We start from the raw sequence: 12,560 nt of genomic DNA on the forward strand, positions 1-12,560 counted from the left end.
GAAACAATGGGAGCTTCGTAGTTGTCTCCTAAGCGCTGTGCGAACTTTTCCAATCTTCGCTTTTCTGCGCCTCTTCCATGAAGGAGGGGGGGGGCACAAACTACGTGGAGGACAGGCAAGAGGGAAGAAGCATTCTTGTGCGGAATGAGTGAAATAAGATGTGGCGAGGGAATACACCGTTCCTTGTGTGAGCAACCAAATGTAGACACCGATATAGAGAAAGGGCGAGGGTAGCTTCGGCGTTCGGGGTTCTTTCTCGCGAGATATACCGTTTCCTTCTTGCCTGCCTATTGCACAATCCTCATTGAGATCTTAAAAAAGTGGTACGAGTGGCCCTCTTGGACATTTGAGGTGCACAGCGGAACACAGGGCACTACCTGCATGGCGACCACAGTTGAAGTTCTGAGCATCTTCGTGATGTCTCTGCGGACTTGGATCCCGTACGCGTTCTTCTTCTGGCTGTCAGCTTGGCTTTTAGTCATAGTGCACCGTTGGTTAGACGTGCGGCAAGCGTTGAAGCCTTTGCCGGGACCTCCAGATGCTGTGCCGTTCTGGACAATGTTCTCTATGTACTGGTCTAGGAGGGATGTCATCACACAGAGGACTGCCGGCACCGGTAAGATATATGTATATATATATATATATACATACAGAGAGAGAGAGAAAGAGAGAGAGAAATATTAGAGGATTATTTGGATAATTATATAAAGAAATGAATATGAAGACACCGATTTTTCAAATAGTTAGAAAGAGGAGAAAAACACACAACCGCGACGCTGTCACACCCCAGCGTATCCAGACATGAAATTAGAAACAAAAACGTTAGAGACACAAAGTTATAGACACAAAAATACCTCTGAGAGTTCAAATTAAGACATTTTTGGGACTTGACACGCCGTAGCTGCACGTGGGCAACGGGGCGGGCCGTAATGGAGGGCTCGATTTTGACCGCCTAGGAATGTTTAACGTGCGCTGAAATTTTGACACAGGAGTTTTCGCTTGTCACCTCCGTCTGAAAAGCAGCTACCGCGGCCGGGATAGAAACCCTAGAAAGTGCAGGAGAATACATCTGCCTCGATAGCCGCGTTAGTAATGCGTCGGATGCATTATCCGCAATTGGCTTGTTTGGTCCCAACCATTGGGGCTTCTTTTTCTCCATTAAAAAAAAAAAAAGAACTACATTTTTTTCAATAAGCGCGTTCATTTTTGTTTTTTTTTCCTGTTTTTTAGCCTCGAACTACCCTCGATGCTCCAGTGGAGCTTCGTTGGTTTAAACATACTCCATCTGTATACAAACGGAGAAGCGATGCCCATATACCTGCCTGTAGACAGTCCAACGTCCACTTGGCTTTGAAACTTCCCGCCGAACGTGCGTCGTCTGGACGCTCATGGGACGAAGCCATAACAGAAAAGCAATTTCTAGACTCTCCAGAAAAATTGAACAGCAGCTAAATGATAAGTTTACATTCTATTTTGTTTCGTCGAAGCTCGTTTTTATGGGAAATACATAAAAAAATTATAATCACGAATCGTAGGCTGCAAGCTCGTTTAACGTAACCTACATTTGAACTTTTCTAGTTACCCGCCTCGGTGGCTCAGTGGCTAAGGCATTGCGCTGCTGAGTACGAGTATGCGGGTTCGATTCCCGGCCGCGGTGGCCGCTTTCCTGATGGAGGCGAAAAGCAAAAACGCCCGTGTGTACGAGATTTCAGCACACGTTAAAGATCCCCAGGTGGTAAAAATTAATCCGGAGCCCTCCACTATGGCGTGCCTCATCGCCTGCGTTGAGTCGGCTCGTTAAACCCTACAATCAATCAATCAAGCTTTGCTAGTTACGGGTAATTTTCAGCGTACGTTGGGAGGGGAATTAATGAATTTGGTTATTAAAAACACTTTTGATGCCTGCTAGCGAGCTTAGCAGGTTAACTTGCCTGCAGCACAACGTGATCCGTGTATTTAGACCTGCCTTGTTTTCTTAGTTTGTTGTTGCATCGCGTTAGCGGCTTTGTTGTGCTTGCGAAGAATTAGTGCTTACCTTGCAACTCAACATCGCCGTATACAGGTATGACTAGACGTAACGGCTCAGTAGCTAAAGAATCGGGTTCATTTCCCGGCCGCGAGTGCTGTAAGCGCTTATGTGTGAGATATTCCGGTGCTTGTTGAAGGTCCGTAGGTGGCGTAAAGGAATTATACGCCATTTCGCTCGACAGTGCATCTCACCGCAGGTGTGTCTTCGACGCACAAATCCCAATTTTCATTGTCAGGCCGTTTTTGATCTAAAGCTAAACGTAAAAATTTTGTCGCTTGGTGTGAAGGCGCTGGCTGCGCGACACCGATACCTAAGTCCCCGCACTTCCCATTTCTGTACTCTGATTTAAAACAGACCGACAACACGGTATGGAAGCACGTTCACCTCGTCGCACCAGGTTACACAAGTTGTGTAAGCGCTGGAGCGTTGCGCGTGTCAATGTTTTGAAAAGGTCAAATGACAGCCGCTCAATCTCCATACGGCTCGTGGGGTACGCTCGAGCGATCCAGCGGACCCAAAGCGGCGCTTTGATTTTTGCGTGAGGCTTACCCAAAGGCAAGGCCTTAGCAGCTTTCGCAACAGAACGATCATAACCCCAGTGTTCTGATTCTTGCTTGAGGAGCAGTGGTGCCTGGGTTCGGCTGCCGCTGATTGCAAATTCGTGAAGGAATGTTAACGAATTTGTTATAACAAGTTACAAGAGATGCTTTTTATAGCGTGTAATCAAATAAATAAAAGCACACTTATGGTTTTCAAGTGACACCTCCACGAACACCCTAAAGAGGCGCTTAACGTTAACAGCTTCCGCTAACAAAGAACACTCATACAGTGAAGAGTTAGTTATATCCTTAAATACGTCCCCTCTGTTATAAGTCAGTTCTCCACGCAACGGTGCGCGCCGTAATAAGGCGCCTGATTTTTCGAAGGCTGTAAAACTAAATTCGGAATTCTTCTTGAGGAGCACGTGGGAGGAAGGCACGTCTGACCGTCTTTCTCAGAGCTCCCATCTCCAACAGCTTAAAGGAACACGAACCAGGTGGTACTTATGTGAGCGTGAAACAGCGAGCAATAAACACAAGACGACAGAAGAGAGCGCACAGACGCAGCGCTGTGTCTGTACACTCTCTTCTGTCGTCTTGGGCTTTTTCTCGCTTTTGCACACTCAATCCTAAAGCAAAGCGCATTGCTATAGACCACGGGTGATCGATGAAACAGAGGCAACAGTCACTTCCTTTCATCGAGCAGACGTGGCTAGGCAACAAGCTGTTGGGCCCATCACACATTTTTTTTTTTTTTTTGCCAGCCCTACGCATTCGCGCAAAAAATTACTGCGAAATTCGCATCGTTGCCCTGCCTGTGACCCATTTCATCGATCGGCATACGCCGCTGCGTCTCTCACTCCACAATTTCCTCAGCTAGGGAGATTAAAGAGCGAGAAGTATGAATGTCAGGTCATTAAACTGCTGGTGTAACAGAAAGCGTATTGTGAAAAAGGGAACTGCTGTGCCTCGTCAGCCAGACAGCTTTCAGCCAGGTAGCGCTACTTTCTCGTAATCCCTGCAGAGACAGCAGCAAATGTTTACCTCGCTTCGTGCTTGACCTCAAGAAGGACACCTTGGCGGGTGCCACACTCTTCAGAATGTTCCAAAACGCTCCTGGAGGGCGCTTCATTCTTAAGGGTTACATGAACATAGGCTAGCGACTGTGATCCGTCCCCTCGTGGTAGTGTGGTGGAAGAACGACTTGCTGGTGAGTTGCCTCCGTTACGACGACTTGAGCCAGAGTCAAACTTAACTTGTTTTATGCATAGCGAGTAGATAAAAGCGACGGTATAGGAAGCAGCACACTGGCGTGCTTAAAACACGATAACTCGAACGGCAGAAAAACGTTCTCCGGGGAGTCCGTACGCACTGCCGCAGCTCTCGTATGGGCGATAATAAACCTCTCAACAGGCGTTCAGCGTGTTTCCCATGACAGCAAAAAGTACAAATACCCAAAATGCCTTCCACTGGTCGTATGATGCGTTCTCCGGAAGCCAGTACACGCTGTACTTTAGAGGGGGCGGAGGAAGGCAGGTATCCACCTGACAGCCGCCGTATGTAGGAGGCTTCTTAGAACGCACCGTTGTTGGAGCCAGTTTCTACCGGTTTCACAACGGCTGCGCCCGTGAACCAAAGGCCACGAGTGGCTGCGCGGCAGCCGGGCTCCGGCTTTTTCGAAAATGATGCTCCTGATGACGTGGCTTCACCGCCACACATACAACTTTCCCGCAATGCACAAAACGTAGCTCTAGACGGGGTGTCTCGGGAGCCCAGGAAACGCTTAGAGAGAGAGAGAGAGAGAGAGAGAGAGAGAAGAGAGAGAGAGAGAGAGAGAGAGAGAGAGAGAGAGAGAGAGAGAGAGAGAGAGAGAGAGAGAGAGAGAGAGAGAGAGAGAGAGAGAGAGAGAGAGAGAGAGAGAGAGAGAGAGAGAGAGAGATTTGGGCACCGAGGATTGAAATTTGGCTACGGGCGGGTCCCTCCATCCAGCCTTGCTCTCTTCCCCTCCTCTCCAGGCTCGAAAAACCAAGTCCTTCTGAACTCCAGGTTCGGAGCCGGTCAGAGCTACCTCACATAGCTCGAGAGTGTTTGTGGTGTTGGGTGCTGAGAGCCATATGATGGGCCAGCCCCGGGTTGTGAGGAACAAGTTCGCTGGTTTTCCGCACTTATAGCATTTCTTAACATATTTTTGGGCAAACATCTGAGATAGCCTTGTTTTGCTAGGGAACGTACTTGGTTTTTAACTGTCCAAGTACCGTACCTGAGTTTTTGTGGCCGTCAGACTTTTTTCAGGCTTGGCGAGAGAGGCTCGAGCTTCTCTTTGGATTGTGAGCATTTCTCCGAAGTTGTTTAGAAGGCGTTAAAAGGAGTTGGGTCTGTGTGCTGCGCGGTTTGGAAGTTCTCGCACAGCTCTGTCCGCTCCCTTGTTTTCTTCCAAGGATTCGTGCCCCGAAGTCCAGATGATGCGATGGGGGCACGATGCGAATAGGGGTACGATCCAGATGATGCGATGCTAAAAGCCATTCTGGATAGAATAGATTTTTCAGCTCCAGTATTTTGAGCCGCTTGTGGATTCGTCCGTCAATAATGTTCTGTATTGCCTTCTTTGAATTGGTCACAATTTGAAGCCTTTATTTTGGCGCTCACCGTACCGTATGGCCAGTAGGAGAGCACCGGTTTCAGCCCCCTCTGTGCAGGTGCTTTTTTAGAGTGTGATGGTCGTTACTGTCTCCTGCTTGATCTACGACAACGAGGGTCTCATTTTTTCTGTTGTAGAAGGCAGCGTCTGTGTATACGACAATGGTGTTTGCTAGCTGCTTTCTCAGGAATGCGACCTGGCTTGACACCATTCCTTGTGTTTATAAGAGAATCCATGTTTTTTTGGAGGGGAAAACACCCGTAGTTTTTTCCTATATCCGCCCTTTATGGGGCCATGTAGACAAAACACAAGTTTGCTTCATTCGAAATATTCTCTCGTTGGAATCATACTGACACCAATTTTAACGCCAACTTCGCTCGAATAAGCTATATCATTACGAAAAAATGGAATGGCCAGGCGACCCACTTGGTCATTTCCTGCAACAGAACCTATGATGTCATATGTGTCCAGATGTGTGATTGGCTGAGGCCAGCAAAAGCAAACGCAAATTAGGCACGGCTTATAAGCTTGCCGAACGACCTATCCGCACTTAAATGTAATGCGCATTCATTTTACCGCAAATAAGAATGGTGCGTTAAGCAATGAAAGTTACAACACAAGTAAGCATCCGCCGCTTTGGAGTTGTCTTACAACGGCCGTGACTGGCCGATTGGCGTAAACGACCTTGTCTTACGTGACCCTGTTTGTCGAGGATACCCCATGTTTCAGGAAACGATTACTTTCTACAGTAACAAAAACAACCCTGGTTCAAATACGGTCAAAAACAAAGCAACGGCAGCACAACGGTCCGTGGATTTTTATGGTAGCGCCCTCTGGGAGGACTGATGGCAAGCGAAGTTACAGAGCCGAATGACGCAGTGGAAGTTTGTTTGAATACGCGCACTTATTACATCATTGCTGACGTCCCGAAAACACACGCTTTGGCGAGAGAATCAAAATGTTAACCTAAATTGATTAATTTCTCAGTGAATACTGCATCATTTTTGGCCGGGAAAGCTGGGGGCACTATAATACCCAAAATCTTTCGAATAAAACAAACTTGTATTTTGTATGCATGGCCCCTAAGTCTTCCTTGTCGTTGATCTGGCGTACGTCTGCTGGAGAGTCACTCTGGATAGAATGGCCGGGCCTGTTTTCGTTTTTTGAAGTTGTTCTTTCTGTGAGATGATGAGAACTTCACTAATTTCATCGAACGAGCTGGATATCCCGAGGCTCATTATTTATTCAGTGGCCTGATAATCCGGAAGTCTGAGGGCTGCTTTATAGGCCTTACGTGGAATACTGTTGGTTTGTTAAATATCTTGTTTGTTGAGGCCGTGAAAATGCAGGCTTGAAGCCAGACGGCTGACTATCAAGGCTTTCATGACCCGCAAAGTTCCTTCTTCCTTGAGGCCGGCTTTCTTTTTGGTTAGTCTTCTCAGTAATTTATCGACTTGAAGCGTTTTATTTTTTATGGTAAGGTTTGTCCTGCAGGAGGGTTGCAAGCTGGGCTAGTTGGAAAGACATTCTTGGATAAAACCAGCGCGAACTCAGACGAAGACGAAGGAAGAGCAACACAAGGACCAGCGGCTGTCCTTGTGTTGCACTTCCTTCGTATTCGTCTGAGTTCGCGCTGGTTTTATCCAGAAAAGGTTTGTCCTGCCGTTTCTCTGGAGAATCATCCCCATAATTCTGATTTTATCTGTTTCAGAGATCTGTCCCCGATTGTTATGTGTATTGACGCTGGGCTTTTGTATCGGGCGTTGTGCGCTCGGATGATTTCTGATTTTTTAGGCGCACATTGCAGCCCATTCTGTACTGCTAGTGATTCCACCAACTTCGCGGCTTCTTGAAGCGCCTCTTCTTATTGAGCTAGGGATCTTTTTGTGGCCCAAATTGTGATGTCGTCGGCATAGAGACTAAATCCATCATGAGGGCTTCCACCAGTTTTTTTTTTTTTGCAATTTTTGTCATCTTGATTTTGAAGAGTAACATTATGGAGTCCCCTTGTTAGACATGTTAAATGGGTCAGATTGAATGTCTCCTATCCCTACGACAGCTCTGCGGCTTGAGTGAAAAGATTTGATGTAGTTCTTTATTGTCGACCCTCCGTGCAGCTCGTTTAGCGCTTTCAAGATAGCGCTCTGTGAGTCGTGGTGAAAAGAGGCCTTTAGGTCTAGAGCGAGGATGAGGTGTTCGCTTCCTTTAGGGATGTTCTGTAGCACCTCCTATTTGAGGATCAAGAAGGCGCCCTTCGTTGATAGTCCTTTTCTAAAGCCCAGCATGCTGTGCATTAACATGTCGTTGACTTCTAGGCAGTTTATTAGTCTTTCATGATAACCCGTTCAAAGAGCTTTCCGATGCACTACATGAGGGAATTTGGTCTTAGCGCGTCGAATTCATGCCTTTTTTACCTTGTTTGGGCATAAACGACTACGTCGAAGTGTTTCCACTCTCGAGGACCTGTGCCTTTTTCTTTATTGCTCATTGTGGTAATCGGCGGAGCTCCTCCCGCTGATTCGTAACAGCTTCTCCGGCGGGGGATGGGGATCCCGATGGATAAGTCCGGAGGGATGCACTTGATGAGATGTCTTCGAAAGATTATCATCAGGTCTTGGTTTGTCGACACTGTGCTGCTCCTCTAGGCTACTCGGCTGAAGACTCTGCGCTGTTGGTTCTCTTGGGTTGGTCACCTCGAGGACGAATCGTCACACTGGAACGGATCTGGCTCAAAAAGGCAAGTTTACAGTCCGAACACCGCAAAGACAACCGCATCGCTGGTGAGTGCGAAGATAAATACACACTGGTCCTTTACCAGGCGTACAGCTGCAACAATCATTCATTTTAGCCCAGCAGTACTTTAGCTAAGCGAACAATTTCAAAGACCGATATTGTGGACACCCTGTGAACTTCAATGTCCGTCCCACACAAAACGAAGGCAATCGTAAAGGGCGAAAAATAATCGAGAAAGTCAGGCGTCTAGAGGCAACTTCCTTTCTTAAGGACTCCGACCTAAGCCATCGACATGTCATTAAGCCGGCCACTTTGTCGTCGTCGTCAATCTTGGGTCAAGGCGCCCGTGTGGCATTGCCCACCTGAGTCCCGCAACATTAACCCCCGGCTCGAGGATGACAGTCCAGGATAAAGCCAAAACAAGGGGATGCCATTAAGGAGGTCCCCTTACATTCACTGACTATGGGACCTGTTTGTGTATATCTTGCAGAGGTTATGTATATTGTGTACAAACAAACTTTTCTGATTCTCTAAAATGGCGAGGATGGCGATGCGGATCTGCACGCGATAATCATACAGTGAAGATGTGCCTGCCGCCAGGGATGAAGATGATATCTTTGATGATGTCCGGCCCCGCAAAAGCGATATCTTGAAGGCAGAGGCGGGCCTGATTTACTCGAACGACGTCAGACGACTGGGCTGGGGACGTGACATTTTCTGTTGGTCTCATTTCGGCTTGTAAAAGTTAGTCTTATTCTGCTGGTCACGGGCTGGGGACACGGAGCGGGGGATGGCTCGAATGCTGTTCGCCGCGGGCTCGGACTGCCCGACACGGCCCTCGTTCCCTCTACGATTTCTCCCAGGCCGAGATGATGAGATACGGGGGCCAAGAGAGAGATGAACCCTCCTACTCCACCAAAATGTTACGCGGCGGCATAATGGATGAGGCGAGCCATGGTTTAGAATGATGACCGATCTGGTTGCATTGTGTACATTGCGGCCATGGCAGAGCTCGCGGAACGTACGCGGCAGCCACATCGTCGTCGTCGTCGTCGTCGTCGTCGCTATGTGGCATTGCGCATCTGAGTCCCGTAAAAAAATAGTGAGAGGGGTGCTTAGATTAAAAAAACCAACATAACCCCCCCCCCCCGCTTCACAACCGTATCTCGACGAGACGGGCGTAAAGCTTGTGTTTTTCCCGACAAACATTCAAGAATAGCACATAGAGTGAACCCACCGCTTACGTCTGATGCTCACTCACTTTCACTACCATTCGAGTCAGTTGTGCCGCTTGGGCCACCGCTCTTAGTATTTCCCAGCAGGTCGTCTTCTTCTGTTCCATTGAAGCCGTTTGTAATTGAAAACTACTTAAATTACTTGGCCACAACGTCAACTCGGGCCCGCTTCTACGCGTCTGAAATCCACCTTGCGATGGCTGCTTAGAAAAGGGGGGTGCTTAGAATTGAAAAAAAAAATACATACGTTATATATATATATATATATATATATAAGTTTAGTAGAGACAGAGACACACGAGAAGGACATTACAAATAAAAATAAAAATAAAAGTTTACTGACGTTTCAGGTAGAGGACTCCCTTTCTTCAGAGTACAAAATAAGGTCGTTTCAAAATTATATATATACAGAAAATGTAGCAAGGGCGAGGGCAAGGTAAGAGGAGGGAGAGTTTGTACAAATGGATCATGGTTGGTGGGTAGCAAAAAAATGAAGAGAGAGCGGGAAAATAAATTATAAAAAGGATAATAAGAACACACACAGTCACGCGGCACGAACATGGGAAAAAGAGAGAGAGAGAAGAAACCAAACACAGATAAAAAAATAAACAATTAAAAAATAAAAAATAAATAACAAGGTAATTTTCGTCTCCCCCGGGGCAACGGGGGTGAAAGAGGGGTCAAAACAAGATATGCCCATGCACATGTTTGACGTGGGCAAAAAGATTAGTCACGGAAGATATGCAAATGCCACAAAGAGCGCACATCTGCCCATGCATATGAATATATAATATATATATATATATATATATATATATATATATATATATATATATATATAATATATATATATATATATATATGTATATATATATATATATATACTATATATATATATATATATATATATATATATATATATATATATATAAGAGAAGAAAAACTTCGACCAAGGTAAAAGCACAATCGTGCTTTTACCTTGTTCGAAGTTTTTTCTTCTCTTGTGTTCTCTACCATCTTCAAAGTTCTACTATCCCTATATATATATATATAAATATATATATATATATATATATATATATATATATATATATATATATATATATATATATATATATATATATATATATAATTATGTATATATATCAATATCTATATATGTATATATATATGCGCTTTTGTGTCTACGTTCTTTCTGTCCTTCAAAATTATCTATCTGCTTCAATGACCTACCGCACTCTCCCCTCTGCTTTCCGAGGAATTCTTGACTGCCAACGCTTATATATACCTACACACACACACACACACCCACACACACACCCACTCACACACCCACACCCACATTTATATATATAGCGAATCAGAAATGCGAATGACGGGCCTCATTGAATTAAGACAGAATAAGGGTTGGCAGTCAAGAAAAGCGGGGACAGCAAACAAAGGGGGGAATACGGTAGGTCATAGAAACAGATGAAGATTTTTTTGAGTCAGAAAGAAAGTGGTGAAAAATGCCCGCAGGGTGGGATCCGAACCCACGACCTCCAGAATACCGGTCTGGTGCGATGACCACTACGCTACCGGCGGGGCTGTTTGCAGAACAGTCCCGCCGGTAGCGGTAACTGCAGAACAAGCAGAGAAGATGATTGCTGGGCAAATGGGACAGTGTGAGGTACCGGCCTGCCTTTCTGCCCCCGTGATCTGCTTTATTACTGTTTCTGCTTCCAAGACAAGATTGATTGATTGTGGGGGTTTAACGTACCGACGCAACGCAGGCGATGAGGCGCGCCGTAGTGGAGGGCTCCGGATTAATTTTGACCACCTGGGGATCTTTAACGTGCGTCGAAATCTCGTACACACGGGCGTTTTTTGCTTTTCGCCTCCATCAGAAAAGCGGCCGCCGCGGCCGGGAATCGAACCCGCGACCCTTCCAAGACAAGGTCGACGGATGCAGTTTCTTGCCCAGGGATTAAGTGCGCGCCTTAACAGTTTTCCCTGACATATCTTTTGTAATTAGTATCTGTACCAAACGGAACTTGTCCACTGTACTGTCCTCAAAAACTGACCACGGAACTCACTTCCTTCGCATTGAAGACAGGTTTGGTTGTGAAAGGCAGGGTAAAGAAATTGTAGAGCAATATCCACGTTTTGGTGCTTTGTTTACTTATTCGGTTTTACTTACTTATTGCGTAATATTTTAAAACAACGTGATTCGCCTTTTCTTTTTGTTGTTTTCCGTGTAAACACAATTCTTTTAAAAATCTGGCGCGTTTGATGCCTCGTGCTATATCTCTGCTCCGAGGCGCAGCTTATGTTGCAGGCCTGCAGACTTATTTTAACCAGCTGGTGATATTAAACGTGGATCGAAATCTCGATACACGGACGTTCTCGATTTCCATCTACTTCAGAAAAATGGTTGTGTGGGAGGGAGATCGAGGCCACTTGCGGTCAGCAGCAAACGGCTTATCCACTGAGCAGTTCCTGCGGTCACACTTGTCGAGCAATAACAATTTGCAGGTGTCGGACCTTTCAAACAAATTAAGAAATGCAAAACGTTTACTACGCTCGCGCTTCCAGCAGCAACAGACCATTGCTACAGTGCTGCTCATTCACTTCCCATGTTGTTACATAGAGCGTGATAGTGTTCAACTGTCTGGAGGGGAAATTGGGCGAGCGGGTACGAAGTTGATGGTACGCTAAAGAAAAAAATGCCTGAATTGCATTGACTGTGCCATATCAACAACGGAGGGTCGAACCGTTTCAGCATAAACCGGTAACAGTTATTTCTTTTTCGGTTCACTTTCCGGTTTTCGGTTCGGTTATATATATATATATATATATATATATATATATTATATATATATATATATATATATATATATATATATATATATATATTTATATTATATATATATATATATATATATATATATATATATATATATATATATAATATAGTATATATATATAGTATATATATATATATATATATATATTGATATATATATAGTTTTTTGTCAACTTTGCAATTATTGTGGCCTAGATTTATTTTAAAATTTATTTAAAAAATATTGTAGCTCCTACCTTTCGGACATTCCAAAGTAAAACAGTCGGCCATGAAAGAGACGGCACAGGTGGAAACGTCCGCCTGTAATGACTTCGCTCGCAGGGATAAAAATGGAAGGTAATTTCAGGCTTACGATATGCCTCGTTTACCCTTCATTCTTCCTCAAAAAAGAACAAAAGAGAGACTGAATCACGAGCACAAGGCGAGGCGCCTAAGCTGGCACTTCAGCTGGAAGGGGAAGTATTCAAATTAAAATAAAGAAAAAACTGTTTACTGCTAGAGTACGACTTGGCTCGGGTAACGAGAACTTAAAAACCAGGTA

At 45.2% G+C, this 12,560-nt stretch overlaps 1 protein-coding gene across 1 annotated transcript in view; it reads left to right on the forward strand.

The window, feature by feature from the left end:
• The first annotated feature begins 364 nt into the window (after nucleotides 1–364).
• LOC144172664 (cytochrome P450 4C1-like) overlaps nucleotides 365–12,560 on the forward strand; it is a 97,831-nt gene continuing 85,635 nt past the window's right edge. The window contains exon 1 of the mRNA XM_077701304.1: nucleotides 365–616. Within this exon, the coding sequence (XP_077557430.1) occupies nucleotides 382–616 (235 nt within the window). The 5' untranslated portion in view covers nucleotides 365–381. The remainder of the gene's footprint in view (nucleotides 617–12,560) is intronic.

This window comes from Haemaphysalis longicornis, unplaced genomic scaffold (assembly GCF_048455015.1).
Source record: "Haemaphysalis longicornis isolate Haplotype H1 unplaced genomic scaffold, Haemaphysalis longicornis Haplotype H1 scaffold_25, whole genome shotgun sequence".
NCBI classification, from domain to species: Eukaryota; Metazoa; Arthropoda; class Arachnida; order Ixodida; family Ixodidae; genus Haemaphysalis; species Haemaphysalis longicornis.